This window comes from Hyla sarda, chromosome 5 (genome assembly GCF_029499605.1).
Source record: "Hyla sarda isolate aHylSar1 chromosome 5, aHylSar1.hap1, whole genome shotgun sequence".
Lineage (NCBI taxonomy): Eukaryota > Metazoa > Chordata > Amphibia > Anura > Hylidae > Hyla > Hyla sarda.
This window is the reverse complement of record NC_079193.1, coordinates 235,092,434-235,115,620: the sequence shown is the minus strand read 5'-3', so window position 1 is coordinate 235,115,620 and position 23,187 is coordinate 235,092,434. Positions and strand designations below refer to the sequence as shown.

The 23,187-nt window shown below is 44.3% G+C and overlaps 1 protein-coding gene across 1 annotated transcript in view; it reads left to right on the top strand.

Annotated features, from left to right (window-relative positions):
- Window positions 1-23,187, top strand: part of LOC130274558 (Y+L amino acid transporter 2-like) — a 46,846-nt gene that overhangs the window by 13,652 nt on the left and 10,007 nt on the right. The window contains exons 3-6 of the mRNA XM_056522997.1: window positions 490-634; window positions 15,010-15,133; window positions 21,203-21,306; window positions 21,501-21,597. Coding sequence (XP_056378972.1) covers window positions 490-634; window positions 15,010-15,133; window positions 21,203-21,306; window positions 21,501-21,597 — 470 coding nt within the window. The remainder of the gene's footprint in view (window positions 1-489; window positions 635-15,009; window positions 15,134-21,202; window positions 21,307-21,500; window positions 21,598-23,187) is intronic.

Here is a 23,187-nt window from a genome sequence, read left to right as displayed (position 1 = left end):
CATTTTATGATATAATGAGTTATGTCATTACAAAGGACAACTGGTCGCGCAAAAAACAAGCCCTCATACTAGTCTGTGGATGAAAATATAAAAGAGTTATGATTTTTAGAAGGCGAGGAGGAAAAAATGAAAACGTAAAAATTAAATTGTCTGAGTCCTTAAGGCCAAAATGGGCTGAGTCCTTAAGGGGTTAAATCGATGGCTATGTTTGACGTTTGAGGCTCCAACAGTATGTTGGCTTGACAACCAATGCTTTAAAAAGATTTTTATTTTTAATTTAAAAGAGGTGGTTTCTTAGCATTTAAGCAAGTGTAAAAACAGGGAAGGGGGGGGGGGATCTACAGAATACTGAAAAATAAGGGACATAGCACTTTCCACTCATAAAATATATTACAATGTTTCATATATTTACATTTATATTTACTACTAATTTATTTAAAAGCTCATTTTAATAAACAGAATGATTTTTATTCAATGATGTCATTTCAGGTAATACCATTAATCTGGAAAGATCGTTTGAAGGCTCTAACACCAATATAGGGTCATTAACTATGGCCTTCTATTCTGCTTTGTATTCCTTTTCTGGGTGGGATAGCATCAATTATGTGACTGAAGAAATGAAAAATCCAAAGAGGTAAAGTCATTACTATCATATATATAAATACAATATCTAATGAAAACGTTAAATGTTTTTCTATTGTTTTTTTAAGTTTTTAAATAATAAAACAATTTATTATATTTATTTATTTCTTCGAGTTGTACATTTTTCGAAAAGACATTAGTTAAAGACGCAGTTGGATGCACTAAAAAATGATTCTTTATCGTGACTCTGTTGACCAAACTACAATGAAGTATTAATAACCTTATTGTTAGAGGGTAAAATAACTCCAATTCAGAACAAGATGACCCAGTTACTTGCTTTTTGCAGGCATTTTGCTGTGCATAAAAATTTCTGAATTCTATAACTTTCATTATCTGGGATATATACTTTGTGCAGGATTTTGGTGCACCGCACATTAGTAAAGCTCCGCCCATTCTCGGTCCGTTGGATTTACTAAGAGGTGCATGAGGGAACGGGGGGCGGCATACCCTCTTTATGTAAGGTTGAACCCTCTTTCAACTTCTTGGCATCTGTAATGTATCCAAATCACAGTGGCCCAGATTTATCACAATATGCCCATGGTAGAGCTATTTTACCACGTTTATTTGGGTGGTGGGTTTGACTAGCGTGCATCTTATTTATGAAGAAGGTGCAAGAGGATGATGAATTTTGTGCAGCTCTGCTGTGGTTGGAAAAGCTCTATCACATACATTTTTTCTAGACGCTTGTGAGGGAGGGAAGTAGACACTTTCCCGGGTCCTGAATTTGGCAGGTTAGGTGTTTTTACTTACTTTCACAGAGCTGTTGGGACAGCATTACTTGCATTTTAGATGTTACAATCAAATTTGATTGCGGTATCTAAGGGGTGAAAGCCGGGCATCACCACAGACAGCCTCCAGGACCACCCAGCTATGACCCATGCTCAGCTCCTGAGCACATGACATAGAAGGGGAGAGGGACGCTGTCCTCCACAAGAGGTTAAAGGTTGAATTGTGGAAGGTAGAAGCGATTCTCACACCTATTGGTAGGTGGTGTAGCTTTGCACCTAAAAAAGTACCTTTGTGCACAAAATAGCGACTTTTGACAAAAGTAGCAAATGATAAATACATGACCACTGCATGGCCAAAAAGAAAAAGTTCTATGGGTAGGCAAAAAGAATGAAACTGTCTATATCAAAAGGCGCATAAAAGTCTCTAAATATTCTTCTTGCGCCTGAACTGTGCCAAAACATAGACAAAAAAAATGCTCTAAAAGCAATAATAAATCTCCCCCAGTATGTTTTGTATAATTAATTAATATAAGAAAAGTAAGATGTTACATGTGAAAAAGTAGGATAAAGGATGGACTAAATCAAAAAAGAGCTAGATTTAGTGTAAGACAGATGGCTGCCTTGGATGTGTGTAGAATGGTGGAAATGTTTTTTTTTTTTTTTTTTTTTTTTTAAATCAACTGGTGCCTAAAAGTTAAACAGATTTGTAAATTACTTTGCTTTAAAAATCTTAATCCTTCCAGTACTTATTAGCTGCTGTATTTTTTATTTTTATTTTGCCTGACCACAGTGCTCTCACTGCAGAGAACTGTGGTCAGGCAGAGAACATGTAGTCACTGCAGAGAAAATAACTATACAACTTCCTGTGGAGCATACAGCAACTGATAAGTGCTGGAAGGATTAAGATTTTTAAATAGAAGTAGAATACAAATATGTTAAATTTTTTGGCACCAGTTGATCTTGAAAAAAATAGTTTTTACTGGAGTACCCCTGTAAACTCTTTAGGACAATGGACATATATTTACGCCCATTGACCAGTCCTGTTATATGAAGAAAACTAAGGAGTTGAGCGCGCTTCATACCTGGTGGGTTCCATTAGCTATTATCAACCAGGACCTGTGGCTAATACCGGACATCACCGATCGGCCTGATGTCTGGTATTAACCCTTCAGACGCTGCAATCAAAGTTGATTGCAGCGTCTAAAACGAGAGAAAATACCTGGCTAGCTCAGCGGGCTATCCAGGGCAAGCACAATGAAATCGCAGCGTCATGAACAGCTCAGAGGACGGCGGGAGGGCCCTTAACAGCCTCCTCACCGTACGATCTGTGACTCGATGCTCCAGCCAGGCTCTGCAGGCTTGAGCAATCGAGCACAGATAACACTGATCAATGCTATGCTATGACATAGCATTGTTCAGTGCATGCAATCTAAGGATTGAATGTATACCCTAAAAAAAATGGTACTAATAAAAACTTCAGATCACGGCACAAAAATTAAGCCCTCATAAAGCCCTGTATAAGGAAAAATAAAAGAGTTATAAGCGTTATAAGGAAATTTTTAAACATGCTAATTTTCATACAAATAGTTAGAATTTTTAAAAGAAGTAAAACAAAATAAAACCTATATAAGTTGGAAGTTCATAAGAAAAGCAAAAGGCACTCACGGTTTTCTGTGCAGAGTTCTTTATTTTTCAGTGCTTACAGGTTCATTGTTCCACATGCGGGACGCCAGATCTGGATTAGGTAACAGCCGTATCGCGCTTTGTCTCTAGCGCTTCATCAGACCACGGTGGTGTGATGAAGTGCTAGAGACGAAGCGCGATACGGCTGTACAGAAGGGGGATGTTGATCGGGGCTACAGTGCCGTTTCGCAGTGTATGCTTCAACTGGCCCACAACATCATCACGCTGGATACATATTTAAAGGGGTACTCCGGCGCTAAGACATCTTATCCCCTATCCAAAGGATAGGCAATAAGTTGCCTGATCGAGGGGGTCCCACCACTGGGGACCCACGAGATCTTCAACACCACACCCCGTTAGAATCAGCCCCCAGAGCATGCTCACTCCGGGTCTGATTACTAGCGATCACGGGGACGGAGCATAGTGACGTCATGGCTCCACCCCCGTGTGACGTCACGCTCCGCCCCATCAATGCAAGCCTATGGAAGGGGCGTGACCCCCACGATCAGGCATCTTATCCCCTATCCAAAGGATTCAAACCAAGAGGTCCCATCGCTTCTAAGTGTAAAATCCATCTAGTTTACTTTCTTAATAAAATGTTATCTTTTTCACATCATTGTGGCTACGTTCGACCCTCTCAAGACCCGCAAACTGGAATCCACACTAATCTCTGGAATTAAATTAATTCATGTGTTGGATGAATCTGGTGGCTCCTATGCCTGTTCTGAGGGATCTTACGTGTTCACGAATTCTGTGACAAAGGGGACATTTGGTTTTCCCTATGTAAAAATAGTTGCACTTACATATCAATGCATAAACTACATGAGAGGAGTGACAGGTAATGAATACACTGTTTTACAGTAATCTCATTCCCTGCCAATTTTATAATCCTTTGTTCATTGAGCAGAATGAGCAAAAACCGCAATTAAAATTACCTCTAGGCCTTTGTTCACACAGCCAATTAGATCTATTTTCATTTCTGTTTCTTTTTAAGTATTCCCCAATTGTTCTATTTTTCTTATATGTGATAATAGGTTTTTCTTTTACAGCTTCAGCTATACCTGTATCTTCCTGCTAAAATGTGCCAATTGTTAAAGATAGCCTTTTTTATGATATTATTTACGGGGGTATTTGCAAATGCAAACCACCTATTGTTTCTTTTTTTTCTTGGTTTTCAGTAAAATTTCTCAGTACACTTTATCAATTTTATTTCTAGCAGTGACAATCAAATTTCTAGGGTACCCTCTTTGTTCTAGTCTCATAGTGTAGTCATCAGCCTGTTCTTTAAAAGTATCCTTGTTACGCCGAGCGCTCCGGGTCCCCGCTCCTCCCCGGAGCGCTCGCTTCACTCCCTCCGCTGCAGCGCTCCGGTCACGTCCTCTGACCCGGGGCGCTGCGATCCCGCTGCCAGCCGGGATGCGATTCGCGATGCGGGTAGCGCCCGCTCGCGATGCGCACCCCGGCTCCCCTACCTGACTCGCTCCCCGTCTGTTCTGTCCCGGCGCGCGCGGCCCCGCTCCCTAGGGCGCGCGCGCGCCGGGTCTCTGCGATTTAAAGGGCCACTGCGCCGCTGATTGGCGCAGTGGTTCCAATTAGGGTTTTCACCTGTGCACTTCCCTATATTACCTCACTTCCCTTGCACTCCCTTGCCGGATCTTGTTGCCTTAGTGCCAGTGAAAGCGTTCCTTGTGTGTTCCTTGCCTGTGTTTCCAGACCTTCTGCCGTTGCCCCTGACTACGATCCTTGCTGCCTGCCCCGACCTTCTGCTACGTCCGACCTTGCTTCTGCCTACTCCCTTGTACCGCGCCTATCTTCAGCAGCCAGAGAGGTGAGCCGTTGCTAGTGGATACGACCTGGTCACTACCGCCGCAGCAAGACCATCCCGCTTTGCGGCGGGCTCTGGTGAAAACCAGTAGTGGCTTAGAACCGGTCCACTAGCACGGTCCACACCAATCCCTCTCTGGCACAGAGGGTCCACTACCTGCCAGCCGGCATCGTGACAGTAGATCCGGCCATGGATCCCGCTGAAGTTCCTCTGCCAGTTGTCGCTGACCTCACCACGGTGGTCGCCCAGCAGTCACAACAGATAGCGCAACAAGGCCAACAGCTGTCTCAACTGACCGTTATGCTACAACAGTTGCTACCACAGCTTCAGCAGTCATCTCCTCCGCCAGCTCCTGCACCTCCTCCGCAGCGAGTGGCCGCTCCTGGGATACGCTTATCCTTGCCGGATAAATTTGATGGGGACTCTAAGTTTTGCCGTGGCTTTCTTTCCCAATGTTCCCTGCATCTGGAGATGATGTCGGACCTGTTTCCCACTGAAAGGTCTAAGGTGGCTTTCGTAGTCAGTCTTCTGTCCGGAAAAGCCCTGTCATGGGCCACACCGCTCTGGGACCGCAATGACCCCGTCACTGCCTCTGTACACTCCTTCTTCTCGGAAATCCGAAGTGTCTTTGAGGAACCTGCCCGAGCCTCTTCTGCTGAGACTGCCCTGTTGAACCTGGTCCAGGGTAATTCTTCCGTTGGCGAGTATGCCGTACAATTCCGTACACTTGCTTCAGAATTGTCCTGGAATAATGAGGCCCTCTGCGCGACCTTCAAAAAAGGCCTATCCAGCAACATTAAAGATGTTCTGGCCGCACGAGAAATTCCTGCTAATCTACATGAACTTATTCACCTAGCCACTCGCATTGACATGCGTTTTTCTGAAAGGCGTCAGGAACTCCGCCAAGATATGGACTCTGTTCGCACGAGGCGTTTCGTCTCCTCGGCTCCTCTCTCCTCTGGTCCCCTGCAATCTGTTCCTGTGCCTCCCGCCGTGGAGGCTATGCAGGTCGACCGGTCTCGCCTGACACCTCAAGAGAGGACACGACGCCGTATGGAGAACCTCTGCCTGTACTGTGCTAGTACCGAACACTTCCTGAGGGATTGTCCTATCCGTCCTCCCCGCCTGGAAAGACGTACGCTGACTCCGCACAAAGGTGAGACAGTCCTTGATGTCTACTCTGCTTCTCCACGTCTTACTGTGCCTGTGCGGATGTCTGCCTCTGCCTTCTCCTTCTCTACAGTGGCCTTCTTGGACTCTGGATCTGCAGGAAATTTTATTTTGGCCTCTCTCGTCAACAGGTTCAACATCCCGGTGACCAGTCTCGCCAGACCCCTCTACATCAATTGTGTAAATAATGAAAGATTGGACTGTACCATACGTTTCCGCACGGAGCCCCTTCTTATGAGCATCGGATCTCATCATGAGAGGATTGAACTTTTGGTCCTCCCCAATTGCACCTCGGAGATTCTCCTTGGACTTCCCTGGCTTCAACTTCATTCCCCAACCCTGGATTGGTCCACTGGGGAGATCAAGAGTTGGGGGTCCTCTTGTTCCAAGAACTGTCTAAAACCGGTTCCCAGTAACCCTTGCCGTAACTCTGTGGTTCCTCCAGTAACCGGTCTCCCTAAGGCCTATATGGACTTCGCGGATGTTTTCTGCAAAAAACAAGCTGAGACTCTACCTCCTCACAGGCCTTATGATTGCCCTATCGACCTCCTCCCGGGTACTACTCCACCCCGGGGCAGAATTTATCCTCTCTCTGCCCCAGAGACTCTTGCCATGTCCGAATACGTCCAGGAGAATCTAAAAAAGGGCTTTATCCGTAAATCCTCCTCTCCTGCCGGAGCCGGATTTTTCTTTGTGTCCAAAAAAGATGGCTCCCTACGTCCTTGCATTGACTACCGCGGTCTTAATAAAATCACGGTTAAGAACCGCTACCCCTTACCCCTCATCTCTGAACTCTTTGATCGCCTCCAAGGTGCCCACATCTTCACTAAATTGGACTTAAGAGGCGCCTATAACCTCATCCGCATCAGAGAGGGGGACGAGTGGAAAACGGCATTTAACACCAGAGATGGACACTTTGAGTATCTGGTCATGCCCTTTGGACTGTGCAATGCCCCTGCCGTCTTCCAAGACTTTGTCAATGAAATTTTTCGTGATCTGTTATACTCCTGTGTTGTTGTATATCTGGACGATATCCTAATTTTTTCTGCCAATCTAGAAGAACACCGCCAGCATGTCCGTATGGTTCTTCAGAGACTTCGTGACAACCAACTCTATGCCAAAATTGAGAAATGTCTGTTTGAATGCCAATCTCTTCCTTTTCTAGGATATTTGGTCTCTGGCCAGGGACTACAGATGGATCCAGACAAACTCTCTGCCGTCTTAGATTGGCCACGCCCCTCCGGACTCCGTGCTATCCAACGCTTTTTGGGGTTCGCCAATTATTACAGGCAATTTATTCCACATTTTTCTACCATTGTGGCTCCTATCGTGGCTTTAACCAAAAAAAATGCTGATCCCAAGTCCTGGCCTCCTCAAGCAGAAGACTCCTTTAAACGACTCAAGTCTGCCTTTTCTTCGGCTCCCGTGCTCTCCAGACCTGACCCTTCCAAACCCTTCCTATTGGAGGTTGATGCCTCCTCAGTGGGAGCTGGAGCTGTTCTTCTACAAAAAAATTCTTCCGGGCATGCTGTCACTTGTGGTTTTTTCTCTAGGACCTTCTCTCCAGCGGAGAGGAACTACTCCATCGGGGATCGAGAGCTTCTAGCCATTAAATTAGCACTTGAGGAATGGAGGCATCTGCTGGAGGGATCAAGATTTCCTGTTATTATCTACACCGACCACAAGAACCTCTCCTACCTCCAGTCTGCCCAACGGCTGAATCCTCGCCAGGCCCGGTGGTCTCTGTTCTTTGCCCGATTTAATTTTGAGATTCACTTTCGTCCTGCCGATAAGAACATTAGGGCCGATGCTCTCTCTCGTTCCTCGGATGCCTCAGAAGTCGATCTCCCTCCGCAACACATCATTCCACCTGACTGCCTGATCTCCACTTCTCCTGCCTCCATCAGGCAGACTCCTCCAGGAAAGACCTTTGTTTCTCCACGCCAACGCCTCGGAATCCTCAAATGGGGTCACTCCTCCCATCTCGCAGGTCATGCGGGCATCAAGAAATCTGTGCAACTCATCTCCCGCTTCTATTGGTGGCCGACTCTGGAGACGGATGTTGGGGACTTTGTGCGAGCCTGCACTATCTGTGCCCGGGATAAGACTCCTCGCCAGAAGCCCGCTGGTTTTCTTCATCCTCTGCCTGTCCCCGAACAGCCTTGGTCTCTGATTGGTATGGATTTTATTACTGATTTACCCCCTTCCCGTGGCAACACCGTTATTTGGGTGGTCGTTGATCGATTCTCCAAAATGGCACATTTCATCCCTCTTCCTGGTCTTCCTTCTGCGCCTCAGTTGGCTAAACAATTTTTTGTACACATTTTTTGTCTTCACGGGTTGCCTACGCAGATTGTCTCGGATAGAGGGGTCCAATTCGTGTCTAAATTCTGGAGGGCTCTCTGTAAACAACTCAAGATTAAATTAAATTTTTCCTCTGCATATCATCCCCAGTCCAATGGACAAGTAGAAAGAATTAACCAGATCCTGGGTGATTATTTGCGACATTTTGTTTCCTCCCGCCAGGATGACTGGGCAGATCTCCTTCCATGGGCCGAATTCTCGTATAACTTCAGGGTCTCTGAATCTTCCTCCAAATCCCCATTTTTCGTGGTGTACGGCCGTCACCCTCTTCCCCCCCTCCCTACCCCCTTTCCCTCTGGTCTGCCCGCTGTGGATGAAATTTCTCGTGACCTTTCCATTATATGGAGAGAGACCCAAAATTCTCTCTTACAGGCTTCTTCACGCATGAAAAGGTTCGCGGATAAGAAAAGAAGAGCTCCCCCCGTTTTTTCCCCTGGAGACAAGGTATGGCTCTCCGCTAAATATGTCCGCTTCCGTGTCCCTAGCTACAAGTTGGGACCACGCTATCTTGGTCCTTTCAAAATTTTGTGTCAAATTAATCCTGTCTCTTATAAACTTCTTCTTCCTCCTTCTCTTCGTATCCCTAATGCCTTTCACGTCTCTCTTCTCAAACCACTCATCCTCAACCGTTTTTCTCCCAAATCTGTTCCTCCCACTCCTGTTTCCGGCTCCTCGGACGTCTTCTCGGTCAAGGAAATTTTGGCTGCCAAAAAGGTCAGAGGGAAAAATTTTTTTTTAGTAGACTGGGAGGGTTGTGGTCCTGAAGAGAGATCCTGGGAACCTGAGGACAACATCCTTGACAAAAGTCTGCTCCTCAGGTTCTCAGGCTCCAAGAAGAGGGGGAGACCCAAGGGGGGGGGTACTGTTACGCCGAGCGCTCCGGGTCCCCGCTCCTCCCCGGAGCGCTCGCTTCACTCCCTCCGCTGCAGCGCTCCGGTCACGTCCTCTGACCCGGGGCGCTGCGATCCCGCTGCCAGCCGGGATGCGATTCGCGATGCGGGTAGCGCCCGCTCGCGATGCGCACCCCGGCTCCCCTACCTGACTCGCTCCCCGTCTGTTCTGTCCCGGCGCGCGCGGCCCCGCTCCCTAGGGCGCGCGCGCGCCGGGTCTCTGCGATTTAAAGGGCCACTGCGCCGCTGATTGGCGCAGTGGTTCCAATTAGGGTTTTCACCTGTGCACTTCCCTATATTACCTCACTTCCCTTGCACTCCCTTGCCGGATCTTGTTGCCTTAGTGCCAGTGAAAGCGTTCCTTGTGTGTTCCTTGCCTGTGTTTCCAGACCTTCTGCCGTTGCCCCTGACTACGATCCTTGCTGCCTGCCCCGACCTTCTGCTACGTCCGACCTTGCTTCTGCCTACTCCCTTGTACCGCGCCTATCTTCAGCAGCCAGAGAGGTGAGCCGTTGCTAGTGGATACGACCTGGTCACTACCGCCGCAGCAAGACCATCCCGCTTTGCGGCGGGCTCTGGTGAAAACCAGTAGTGGCTTAGAACCGGTCCACTAGCACGGTCCACACCAATCCCTCTCTGGCACAGAGGGTCCACTACCTGCCAGCCGGCATCGTGACAATCCTGACTGCTGTTAATATGTTTTAATCTAACTAGTTGGTTGTAGGGTGTGCTATTTTATTCTACAAAGGCAGAAAATTCTTCTTTCGTTCTGTCCCAGACAACAAACAGATCATCTACATATCTGAGGAAAAGCTTGATCCTACCAATAAAAGGATTTTGGGAAGTAAATACTCATTTGTCTTCCAGTATAGCAAGGAAAATATTGGCATATGAACATGAAGTTCCATGGGTCTGTCTGTACCATTCCGCACCATACTGGAAGACATTATTGCTTAGAACAAAGGAGTGCTTCTGTGACAAAATCTATAAACTCAAGAGACTTTCCCATTCTCTGTAGTATATATCCTGTGGGATGCGGGTGTACAGGCTCTCCACATCCACCGAACATAATTTGTACCCAGATTGCCACTGAAAATTATTGAGGATCTTGATCAGGTCTCTGGTGTCCCTCAAATATGAAGGCAATTCTCTTAGTAACATTGAAATCAGCCAATCAATATAACTTGATAAAAATTCTGTTGATGACCCGATCCATGAGACAATGGGACGTCCAGGGGTTGGGTCTTCAACTTGTGCACTTTGGGTAGAATGTACCACCTAGGCTTTTTAACTCTTGAAGGAAGGAGACGTTCATCAGTTTTCTTGCTAATAGCTCCTTTTTCGTGAAATTTGCGTAGTAGTGTTCTCAAGTTATTAGTTATCTGAGAGCAGGGGTCTTTTCCTAATTTAGTGTATATGGTAACATTCCATAACTGTCAAAGGGCTTCTGCATTGTACTCACTAGATTTCCATACAACTACAGATCCACCCTCATCAGCCTTAGTAATGACAATATCTTACCTTTTGCTTAATTTCTCAAGGGCTTTTTTCTCATCATCTGAGATGTTATCAACGGCTTTCAGGTAGATAAGAGCTTTTACTTCTTTAATTACCATTTTGTTTAACAGGTTTAGGGATAAGAAAGACTTTAATAGCCAACAAGTATTTTCCTGGAACAAAAGAAAAAATTAAAGATCTTATGCTAAAACCTTTAATTTGAAAAACAAGAGTAAAAGTTCTGACTTTATGACCACTGATACAGCAGTGGATCCAATGAATCTATGATGGGAGCTGCTAGCAGTAAAGAGATTTCAGCTATAGTCCCTTTAGATCAAAAACCCGTAGAGGAAGAGGAAAGTCGACGAAAGAAAACGCATGGCCAAACACAAGAATGTAACCTGGCACAAATAGAACAGGAGAATATAGCGTTAAACCTAACAGATGAGGATCTGGATGATGTCACAATCACAATTGTGAACAGAGGACTGAACTTTGGTCTTACGGAACAGTTTGATTTTGTTCAATTTCAAGAGGATTTGTTTAAAGGTGTCCATAAAGTCATCCTTAAAAAATTATTTTCCACTGTATAGGTTAATAATTAAAAAGATGAAGTAGCATATAAAAGTGACAGCAGTTGTAAAATTGGGCCACAGGGTTTTTGTATCCCTAATGAATTTACTAGTGAAGAAAGAGCTAATGTTTTGTTTCTTGCAGATGTAACAGAAAGTGATTTAGTTGCGTGTAGTAAGGAGGATAAAGAAAGTTTTACAGGAAGCAATCCTTCCTTATTTAATCCCCCTATTATACCAGGGTGTCCATTGGATTTGTTTAACAAAATGGTAATTAAAGAAGTAAAAGCTCTTATCTACCCAAAAGCCGTTGATAACATCTCAGATGATGAGAAAAAAAGCCCTTGAGAAATTAAGCAAAAGGTAAGATATTGTCATTACTAAGGCTGATGAGGGGGGATCTGTAGTTGTATGGAAATCTAATGAGTACAACGCAGAAGCCCTTAGACAGTTAGGGGATACTACCATATAAACTAAATTAGGAAAAGACCCCTGCCCTCAGATAATTAATAACTTGAGAACACTACTACGCAAATTTCACAAAAAAAGGAGTTATTAGCAAGAAAACTGATGAGCGTCTCCTTCCTAGAAGAGTTAAAAAGCCTAGGTGGTACATTTTGCCCAAAGTGCACAAGTCAGTGACCTGACCCCGGGGACATCCCATTGTCTCGGGGATCGGGTCGCCGAAGGAATTTTTATCAAGTTATATTGATTGGCTGATTTCACTGTTACTAAGAGAAGTGCCTTCATATTTGAGGGACATCGGAGACCTGATCAAGATCCTCAATAATTTTCAGTGGTAATCTGGGTACAAATTATGTTCGGTGGATGTGGAGAGCCTGTACACCCGCATCCCACAGGATGCGGGTTTACAGGCTACAGCCACTATACTACAGAGAATGGGAAAGTCTCTCGAGTTTATAGATTTTGTCACAGAAGCACTCACCTTTGTTCTAAGCAATAATGTTTTCCAGTATAGTGGGGAATGGTACAGACAGACCCATGGCACGGCCATGGGGTCAACTACTTCAAGTTCATATGCCAAAATCCTTTTATTGGTGAGATCAAGCTTTTCCTTAGATATGTAGATGACCTGTTTGTTGTCTGGGACAGAACGAAAGAAGAATTTTCTGCCTTTGTAGAATATCTAAATCAGGTAAATGGGGTAAATATGTATTTTACCCATGTTTTTGGTGACCAACATCTAGAAATTTTGCATGTACAAATTGACATTGTAGAGAATGTTATTAGGACAGCAGGTTTCAGAATATCTATTGCTAAAAATGACATTTTACTTTTCCAGTCATCCCGTCCTCCCCAGGTTAAAAAATAGCATACCCTACAGCCAACTAGTTAGATTAAAAAAAATTATCAGCAGTCAGGATACTTTTAAAGAACAGGCCGATGAAGTACAAATGAGACTAGAACAAAGAGGGTACCCTAGAGATTTGATTGTCACTGCTATAAATAATATTGATTAAGTGTCCAGAGAAACTATTACTAAAAAACAAGAAAAAGAGAAACAATAGGTGGTTTGTATTCTCATTTGCAAACACCCCGGTAAATAACATCATAAAAAAGGCTATCTTTAACGATTGGCACATTTTTCCAGGAAGATACAGGTTTAGCAGAAACTGTGAAAGAAAAACCCATTATCACATATAAGAAAAATAGAACAGAAATGAAAATAGATCTAATTGGCTGTGTGAACAAAGACCTAGAGATAATTTTAGTTGTGGTTCGTGATCATTCTGCTCAATGAACATAAAACAAAGGATTATAAAATTGGCAGGGAATGAGATTACTGTAAAACAGTGTATTATTACTTGTCGCTCCTCTCATGTAGTTTATGCTTTGATATATAAGTGCAACTATTTTTACATAGGGAAAACCAGACGATCCCTTTTTCATAGAATTCGTGAGCACGTAAGATCCCTCAGAACAGGCATAGGAGCCACTAGATTCATCCAACACATGATTGACTTTCATTCTGGAGATTAGTGTGGATTCCATTTTGCGGGTCTTGAGAGGGTCGAACGTAGCCACAATGATGTGAATAAAGATGAAATTTTATTAAAAAAAGGAAACTAGATGGATTTTACGCTTAGAAGCGATGGGACCTCTTGGTTTGAATGAACGAACTGAACTTAGTGCTTTGTTATAATATCCTGTTTCTGCAGAGTTGGTTTTAACATATTTTAATTGCACTTACCTTTTGTTGGATGGTTACCATGTAAACAGAGGGGAGGGATATTTAAATGTGTATCCAGCGTGATGACGTCATGGGCCAGTTGAAGCGTACACCATGAAATGGCACTGTAGCCCCAATCAACACCCCCCCTTCTGTACTGTCCACCCTGATCCTGCACTGTATGTATTTTCTACTTTGTTGAAATAAAAAAGATTGAAGAAGACGCATGTGGTGAGTTGACCTGTTTATTTCCTACTTCGCTGGACCTTGTATATTGGACTGACTGCTATACAGAGAGCACCACCTGGCGAGGGTCAGCTAGCAGAGGTACTGACATATTAGCTGATTGCATAGGCAGCAGTGCCGAGTGTTTCTGTCTTCTACATATGAGGAAGAGGTAAATCTATGTTGGTAAGGGCATGCTGGGTGGTCTGTAAAGAGACTAGAGACAAAATAGATGGTACTTACTAATAAAGTAAGACCAGAAAATGAGTGTTTTTTCTGATCAATTGGCCAAACTTTTAAAGAAAACTATTTTATTTAAATTATATCTATATCTGGAAAAAAACTTATTTAATTTAAATCTATGTCTGAGAAAACTGACATAAACAGATTTTTAGCATTGTCCCTCCATTTTTATAGGCTCCAAAGTCAATCAACTAACTGAATTTGAGATACAATAATTCATTTTAATACATTGCCGTCAATATCTGCCTGAAGACTGTAGCCCATAGTCACCTCCAAATGCTTTTCAATTTTGCCTTTGGCGAGTACCAAGCATACTCAGTTGAGATCACAGGGCTGACTAAAGCCATTGGAGAATAGCTGATTTCTCTGGTAGCCTTGGGGCGACCTCTGCACTCCTATCGCTACATCTCTGGTTCCACAGTTGTATTGATACACAAATAGGTACTTTACTGGGAGCACCCACTTGCTAGAATTTGTCAGTTTTTTAAATATTCTCTTTGCATTTGAGCTGTTTGTACAAAAATCATTTTCAATTAAATGAGGTGCTGAAGAGCAAATAACTACCACTAGGTGGTGCTCAAAGCCAGAGATTACATTTTCAGTAAGTAAATATCTCAATTAAAGGATTTTATTCAATTCAAACATAAAAAATTGTAATCACAGTTAAGTTTATCACTGTTTTATTTACTCCTGTACCGGTTGGGGATATTAAAATATAAGGGTAAGTTCACACGTACAGGATCTGTTGCATATTTTTGCTGCATATTTTCTGCAGCTGATTTTGCTATTCATTGAAGTTAATGGGTAGCAAAATCAGTTGCACAAAATATGCATCAAATCCTGTACTACCCTTAAAGTAGTACGGCACCAGTTTCTTTATGTAATGCCAATTTTAATCACTTTTCCTTGGTATTTTCATTGTTTAATGCCTGTTATTTCAGTGTTATCTGGCATATTACAATTTACTTTTTTTTACCAGAAACCTACCATTATCTATGGTCATATCTATGCCACTGGTGACAGTCATCTATGTCATGACAAACATTGCATACTACACGGAGTTGGATCTGAACACCATCATGGACAGTAGTGCAGTAGCCGTGGTAAGACTTAGATTCAAAAAAGATTTCCTCCTTCTAACACTATACAGTTTTTTTTTTTGTGCAAACTATTTAGAATATTTTTAAGTATTACTATTACTTTTGCTCAGTATTCTCAATATTATTCAAATCCTTTATTAGTATTAGTAATGGATAATAGTAGGGACATTGCTAACAGTAGCCTAAGGTCTACTTTGCTAAAGGACTCAGTAAATTTACATGGCTGTCTTGCCACTACAATCCCCTGTCCTCAAACCCTTAAAGGTTCAGACTGGGATAAAAAAAAAAAAATACAAACCCTAAAATACCCTACCTCATCAATCAATGGCTTAAAAGGGTGTTCTGGTGTTATAAAATTTTATACTGAAGGGGCTGCTGAAAAAAAAGTAAGGAAATAAATTAATTAAATAAATAAATATGTTTATAGTTACTGATGTACTTGTAGGGGATGCAGGGTGGCTATAGAAGGTACTGGCCGGGCTTGGAGGCTTAGCACTTCCACTCACCATACATTGACTCCAGGTCACACTATAGGGGTAAACACCTATCTCATTGTTTGCTATGGGCAACTACTCCATTTTTCCTCAGCACGTTCCAATAAATCTCCCACTTATATCTTAAAAAATAAATTAGTATGCTTAAAATGTTCTCTTCTGACCCCTATAACTTTCTTATTTTCCCATATACAGGGTTGTATAGGGCAAATTTTTTGCGCCGTGATCTGTATTTTTTTTATCAGTACCATTTTTATCTTCATGGGACTTTTATATCACTTTTTTTTTCTGCTACATTAAAGGAAAACGGTCACCCGTTCACCCGCACAAATGGGTTATAGTGCGGGTGAACAGGAGACCTATGTCGGGTCTCGGACTGCTATATCTACCTGCATTCTTGAGCCCCGTTCCTCCGAAGGTCCCCCTCTTCCAGCGCTGTCTTGCACTTTGAGGCGGGCCTGCCGGCTAGATTTACATATTAATAAGCGCTAGTCCTGTGAGCGCTTGTGCTGTTTAACACTTCCTGGTCTGCAGGTGGTGCCTGCGGGTTTTGCTCGTACCCAAGGTCTTACATAAGAGAAGAGTATCAGTGGAACGGAGAAAGCTACAATGGGAGCTACAGTGGGAAGGACCAGGAATTGGACCAGGTTAGTATCATTTATTATTTTTTTACCAGCCCAATATATACGGCAAGAATTTTCGAATATGGGAATACCCCTTTAAGTGGGTCACATCTGTGGCCAGTTACTGACTAAGTGGGCTAACTAGTGTCAAGATGCCAGCCAGGAAGTGTTAAGCAGCAGGGACAGGGTACCATTGGAATGGCAGTAGAGGGTGATTGAGCAGGTGACATATACCATACGCCCCCATTCATTAAATACATACACACCACTTTTCCACACATAACCATGTAACCCCTGGCAAAAATCTGAATGATTAGCCAATATCTTGTAGCTGCTGCAGGATTAATGTGTAACCGGAAACAAATTAGAGAAGCTCAACCCATGATTATAAACCTATCGCCGCAGCAGCTTTTTTGTATAATAAAGAATTATAAATATTTATATTTATTTATATAAGAAAAAGTTATAAATATTTGTTTATATTATAAAAAATTATAAGTGGTTGTCTTCATTGGATAAGCTCTTCTTGCGTGTGTGTGTGTGTGTGTGTGTGTGTGTGTATATATATATATATATATATATATATATATATATATATATATATACATACATACAGTCATGGTCGTAAATGTTGGCACCCCTGAAAATCTTCAAGAAAATGAAGTATTTCTCACAGGAAAGGATTGCAGTTACACATGTTTTGCTATACACATGTTAATTCCCTTTGTGTGTATTGGAACTAAACCAAAAAAGGGAGGAAAAAAAGCAAATTGGACATATTGTCACACCAAACTCCAAAAATGGGCCGGACAAAATTATTGGCACCTTCAACTTAATATTTGGTTGCACACCCTTTGGAAAAAATAACTGAAATCAGTCGCTTCCTCTAACCATCAATAAGCTTCTTACACCTCTCAGCCGGAATGTTGGACCACTCTTCCTTTGCAAACTGCTCCAGGTCTCTCTTATTACAAGGGCTTCTTTTCCCAACAGCAATTTCAAGATCTCTACACAGGTGTTCAATGGGATTTAGATCTGGACTCATTGCTGGCCACCTTAGAACTCTCCAGCGCTTTGTTGCCATCCATTTCTGGGTGCTTTTTGACATATGTTTGGGGTAATTGTCCTGCTGGAAGACCCAAGAACTTGGACGCAAACCCAGCTTTCTGACACTGGGCTGTACAGTGCGACCTGTAAATCCGTTGGTAATCCTCAGATTTCATGATGCCTTGTACACATTCAAGGTACCCAGTGCCAGAGGAACCAAAACAACCCCAAAACATCATTGAACCTCCAACATATTTCACTGTTGGCACTGTGTTCTTTTCTTTGTAGGCTTCATTCCATTTTCGGTAAACAGTAGAATGACGTTCTTTACCAAAAAGCTCTATCTTGCTTTTTTATGTCTCTGTGTCAGCAGTGGGGTTCTCCGGGGTCTCCTGCCATAGCGTTTCATTTAAATGTCGACGGACAGTTTGCACTGACACTGATGCTCCCTGAGCTTGTTAGGACAGCTTGAATATCTTTGGAACTTGTTTGGGGCTGCTTATCCACTATCTGGACTATCCTGCGTTGACACCTTTCATCAATTTTTCGCTTCCGTCCAGACCCAGGGAGATTAGCTACAGTGCCATGGGTTGCAAACTTCTTGATAATGTTGCGCACTGTGGACAAAGCAAAATCTAGATCTCTGGAGATGGACTTGTAACCTTGAGATTGTTGATATTTTTCCACAATTTTGGTTCCCAAGTCCTTAGACAGTTCTCCTCTTTTTGTTGTCCATGCTTAGTGTGGCACACACAGACACACAATGCAAAGATACGTGAACTTCTCTTCTTTTTATCTGCTTTTAGGTGTGATTTTTATATTGCCCACATCTGTTACTTGCCCCAGGTGAGTTTAAAGGAGCATCCCATGCGTGAAACAATCTTATTTTTCCACAATTTTGAAAGGGTGCCAATAATTTTGTCCAGACCATTTTTGGAGTTTGGTGTGACATTCTGTCCAATTTGCTTTTTTTCCTCCCTTTTTTTAGTTTAGTTCCAATACACACAAAGCTAATAATCATGTGTGTAGCAAAACATGTGTTACTGCAATCCTTTTCCGTGAGAAATACTTAAATGGGTACTCCGGTACCACAGTTTTATGGTTATCTAGCGTGCTTGTAGTGAGTTTAGCACTTTTGTAATATACATCTGTCCAGCATATCTGTTTTTTACTGACCTCTTTTCTGTGATGGAAGTTCAGTAGTTTTTCTGGTTGCTTTTGACTGTCGGTCACACCTGCGGCCATGTTTGTTCACTGTTGTGGACGTCAGTGCTGCAGGTTAGGGATCGACCGATTATCGGTACGACCGATATTATCGGCCGATAATCACGATTTTGGGCATTTTCGGTATCGGCAATTACCTTGCCGATAAGCCGATAATGCCCCGCACCGCCCCCACCGCACCGCGACTGCCCCCCCCTGACCCGCCGCACCGTGACCGCCCCCCGACCCACCGCACCGCGTCGCACCCCCCACCGTAGTGCTGGGCAGTATACCGGTATGGATTTTTGCCTCCCCCAACCTCTGAGTAAATAAAAAAAAAATTACTTACCCGTAATTGGGATGGTCCGGGCCATCCATCCTTCCTGTAGTGTCCGGCGGCATTCCGGGTGGAGGGTGAAACGGTCTGGGCTGTCCTTCTCCGGGGGTCTTCTCCACTCCGGGCAGGCTCCGGCCTAGTACGCTGCATAGACGCCACTACGCCGTGACGTCAGGTGCGTTGCTGCGCAGCGGCGTCTATGCAGCATTACTAGGCCGGAGCCTGCCCGGAGTGGAGAAAACCCCCGGAGAAGGACAGTCCGGACCGGTTCACCCTCCACCCGGAATGCCGCCAGACACTACAGGAAGGATGGATGGCCCGGACCACCGTCTCCGGACGGTCCCTGCAGCAACTGGGAAGGTGAGTCAGGGTTCTGGGATGGACAGGGGTCTGTATAATATACTATACCTACAGTAGGCCCTCCAGCTGTTGAGGCCCTCCAGCTGTTGCAAAACTACAACTCCCAGCATGCCCGGACAGCCAACGTCGCGGTGCGACTCGGCGGGGGGAGCGGTGGCGGTGATAGGTCTCAGGACCCCCGGACAGGCAGGGGCAGAGAAGCGGGTGGCGGCGGCGGCCTATGGCACCGCAAAAGCCACTGTAGTGCATTGATTTAAAGTGCCCGCTTTAAATCAATGATCTGCAGCGGTGTCGCGGGGGGATAAATAGCCGATAACTCATACCAGAATATTGGTATAAGTTATCGGCTATCGGCCCTAACCTCCACCGATTACCGGTATCGGTATCGGCCCTAAAAAAATGATATCGGTCGATCCCTACTGCAGGTATTGCAATTTTTTCTTCTCCTGCAATGGTTTCGCCCCTTTTCCACACCCCTGTAATGAATATTGATTGAATTGTTGCGGGAGGATGGATGTCTCCTCCCGCTGTCAGCCTGCCCTGCGTCCGGCTTGAATACCATGTATCAGCGCTGCGGCTGACATGTTACCCCTTCCCCGCCATGGGGACCGTGCGCCCGCGGGGGGGAATCAGCTGTCATGATTCCCCAGCAGGCGCATGGTCCCCATGGCGGGTGAATCAGTAACATGTCAGCTGCAGCGCTATCATGATTCCCCCCGCGGCAGTCCCCACTTCAGGGAATTAAGGAATTGCCTGCCGCAGTGCACTGTCCCCACATCAGGGAACTAATCATAAGTGTCCTGTGGGAGCTTCTCTGCTTCCTGACCCCCCCCCCCAAACAAAGTCCCCGCAAGGGTTAACTGTGTGCCCAGCAGCGCTGTACATTCTCCCCACATCAGGGAATGTATTGCCAGCCGCACCTGAACCCCCCCAAGTCGGCCGGCTACTCACATGACGCGCTCAGCCTATCACCGGCAGAGGCGAGACATCGCTGCGGCCGGTGATACGCTGACGGCTCTGTGACAGCATGAGGATCGCAGCAGAGGACCGTGAAGCCGTTACCGTAGCAATTGGGGAATGTAGGAAGGTGAGTCAAAGTTTATTTTGTTTATTTTTGTACCCCGGGCACAGGAATATGTCACATTCATTAGTACAGATGTCATTTAACTGTGAGCCGCAGCAGCGCTGTACATTCTCCCCACGTGTGGGAATGAAGGATTTGTGAGCGCGGGCGCAGGGCTTCTGATCAGTTGATCTGTTGATCAGGAGCCCTGCGCCCGCGCTCACAAGTCATTCATTCCCCGACTTGTGAATGTACAGTGCTGCTGCGGCTCACAGTTAGCCCTTACGGGGACATCGCTTGGGGAGTGGATGTCACAAAGCAGAGCAGTACCCGTGTGTCACATATGACTAGTTCCCTGATGTGGGGACAGTGCGCTGCGGCTGGCAATTCATTCATTCACTGATGTGGGGAGAATGTACAGCGCTGCTGCAGCACACAGTTAACCCTTGTGGGGACTTCGCTTCAGGGGTGGGGGGGTCAGGAAGCAGAGCAGCGCCCGCATGTCACATATGACTAGTTCCCTGATGTGGGGACAATTCATTAATTCCCTGATGCTGGGATTGTGGGGCGAGAAGCTGACAGTGAGGGTGGATGAGTATACTAACGAGCAGGGCGGGGAAAAGGAGTGCTAAAGGGAAAAGAAAAAAAGCCGCCCACAAACAGGGCTGGGCAGCAACGCAAAACAAGTTGGGCAGGGTACTGAAAGAGGAGACAGGCTGCAAGGCATGCTGGGAGCTGTAGTTTCTAAAACAAAGGCAAAACAGAAATAGATTCTACACTACATGGAAAACTCCCCTGCAAGGGTAAGTAGAAACTGAAAAAACACATTGGCCTCCAGAGTACCCCTTTAATTTTCTTGAAAAATTTCAGGGGTGCCAACATTTAAGGCCATGACTGGATATATATTAATGTAAGCTAAATATTTTTTTTCACTGATTTATTTAGACTTTTGCTGAAAGAGTTCTTGGATATGTAAAGTGGTTCATCCCAATATCAGTGGCCATGTCATGTTGCGGTGGATTAAACTCAGTGGTCATTTCATCGTCTAGGTGAGCTAAGACCAAAAATAATGGACAAAGTACCATGAATTTGCATGTTTGGTTTCTATTTAGCTATGTGTGAGAAATCTCTTTTTGCAGTTTAATAGATTTTCATGCGAATACACAGTCTGCATGGTGTGCTATTGACAATAAAATTGACAGTTTTGTCATCCACTCATAGCTACATATTTTGTGTATTCCAGACTGTTTTTTGTAGCTTCCAGAGAAGGTCAACTACCTGATTTCCTGTGTATGATCCACATCAATAGATATACTCCAATTCCTGCCTTACTTTTCAATGTAAGAAATACTTTGGCATTCTTTTCTATTGTCAATTCTCACTTAAATTGGAATTTCTGCATTTCCTTTAATGGTCTGTTCTGACAGAAAGTTTATTTATTTATTTATTTTTCAAATATGCCCTTTCTACCTTTTTAAACAAAAAAATAAAAACATGTGGCTATGTGACAAATTGACCATAGCCTGGTCTTCTGGCTGAGGCAGAACACTGATGTGGCCAGTGATTGACAGAGCCGCAATCTGACACATTAACCCTAGCACTAGAAAGTAGAGTGCAGGGGGAGCAGTGATAACACTGGCTTAATGGGAGCAAAGGAGGTCCAGTGCCTTGCAAAAGAATTCACCTCCCCCCTGACTTTTTAAGTGTTTTTCGTATCATTATATATACACACCTTTTTTGAAAGGCCCCAGAGGCTGCAACACCTAAGCAAGAGGCATCAGTAACCAAACACTGCCATGAAGACCAAGGAACTCTCCAAACAAGTTAGGGACAATGTTGTTGGGAAGTGCAAGTCAGTGTTAGGTTATGAAAAAATATCCAAATCTTTGATGATGCTCAGGAGCACCATGAAATCTATCATAACCAAATGGAAACAACACGGCACAACAGCAAATCTGCCAAGAGATGGCCGCCCACCAAAACTCACGGACCAGGCGAGGAGGGCATTAACCAGAGAGGCAGCACAGAGACCTATGGTAACCCTGGAGGAGCTGCAGAGTTCCACAGCAGAGACTGGAGTATCTGTACATAGGATGACAATAAGCCTTCATGGCAGAGTGGCCAGAAGAAATCCATTACCTTCAGCTAAAAACTAAAAGGCACATTTTGAGTTTGCAAAAAGGCATGTGGGAGACTCCTAAAATGTATAGAGGAAGGTGCTCTGGTCTGATGAGACGATAATGTAATTTTTCGGCCATCAAATAAAATGCTATGTCTGGCACAAACCCAACACATCACATCACCCAGCCGGGACTGGGAAACTGGTCAGAGTTGAGGGAAAGATGGATGTGCTCAATACAGGGATATTCTTGAGCAAAACCTGTACCAGCCTGTGCATGATTTGAGGCTAGGACGGAGGTTCACCTTCCAGCAGGTCAATGACCCCAAACACACTGCTAAAGCAACACTTGAGTGGTTTAACCCCTTAAGGACCCAGACCATTTTCACCTTAAGGACCCAAGCATTTTTTGCATATCTGACCACTGTCACTTTAAGCATTAATAACTCTTAGATGTTTTTACTTATGAATTTGATTCCAAGATAGTTTTTTCTAATAACCAGCCGTTGCAATCGTCGCATGTCGGCTATTAACGCCGGCCCCCAGCTACAGGAATTCGCTGGGGGCCGGCCGATATGAAGCGGGTTCGAGTCGGGAGCCCTCGTCATACAACGGTTGCCATCTCAGGACAAGCCGGCTCGTCCTTAGACGGCAACCGGTTAAATACTTCAATATATCATTTAAAAAATAGAAAGTTTTACAGTACGTGGATAAAAAGTAAAATTGTCAGGTCTGAAACCACTATTTCATATATTTTGCTCTCCTCTGAAAAGTTTAATCTATGCACCTGCATCATATGGACTAAGTAAAG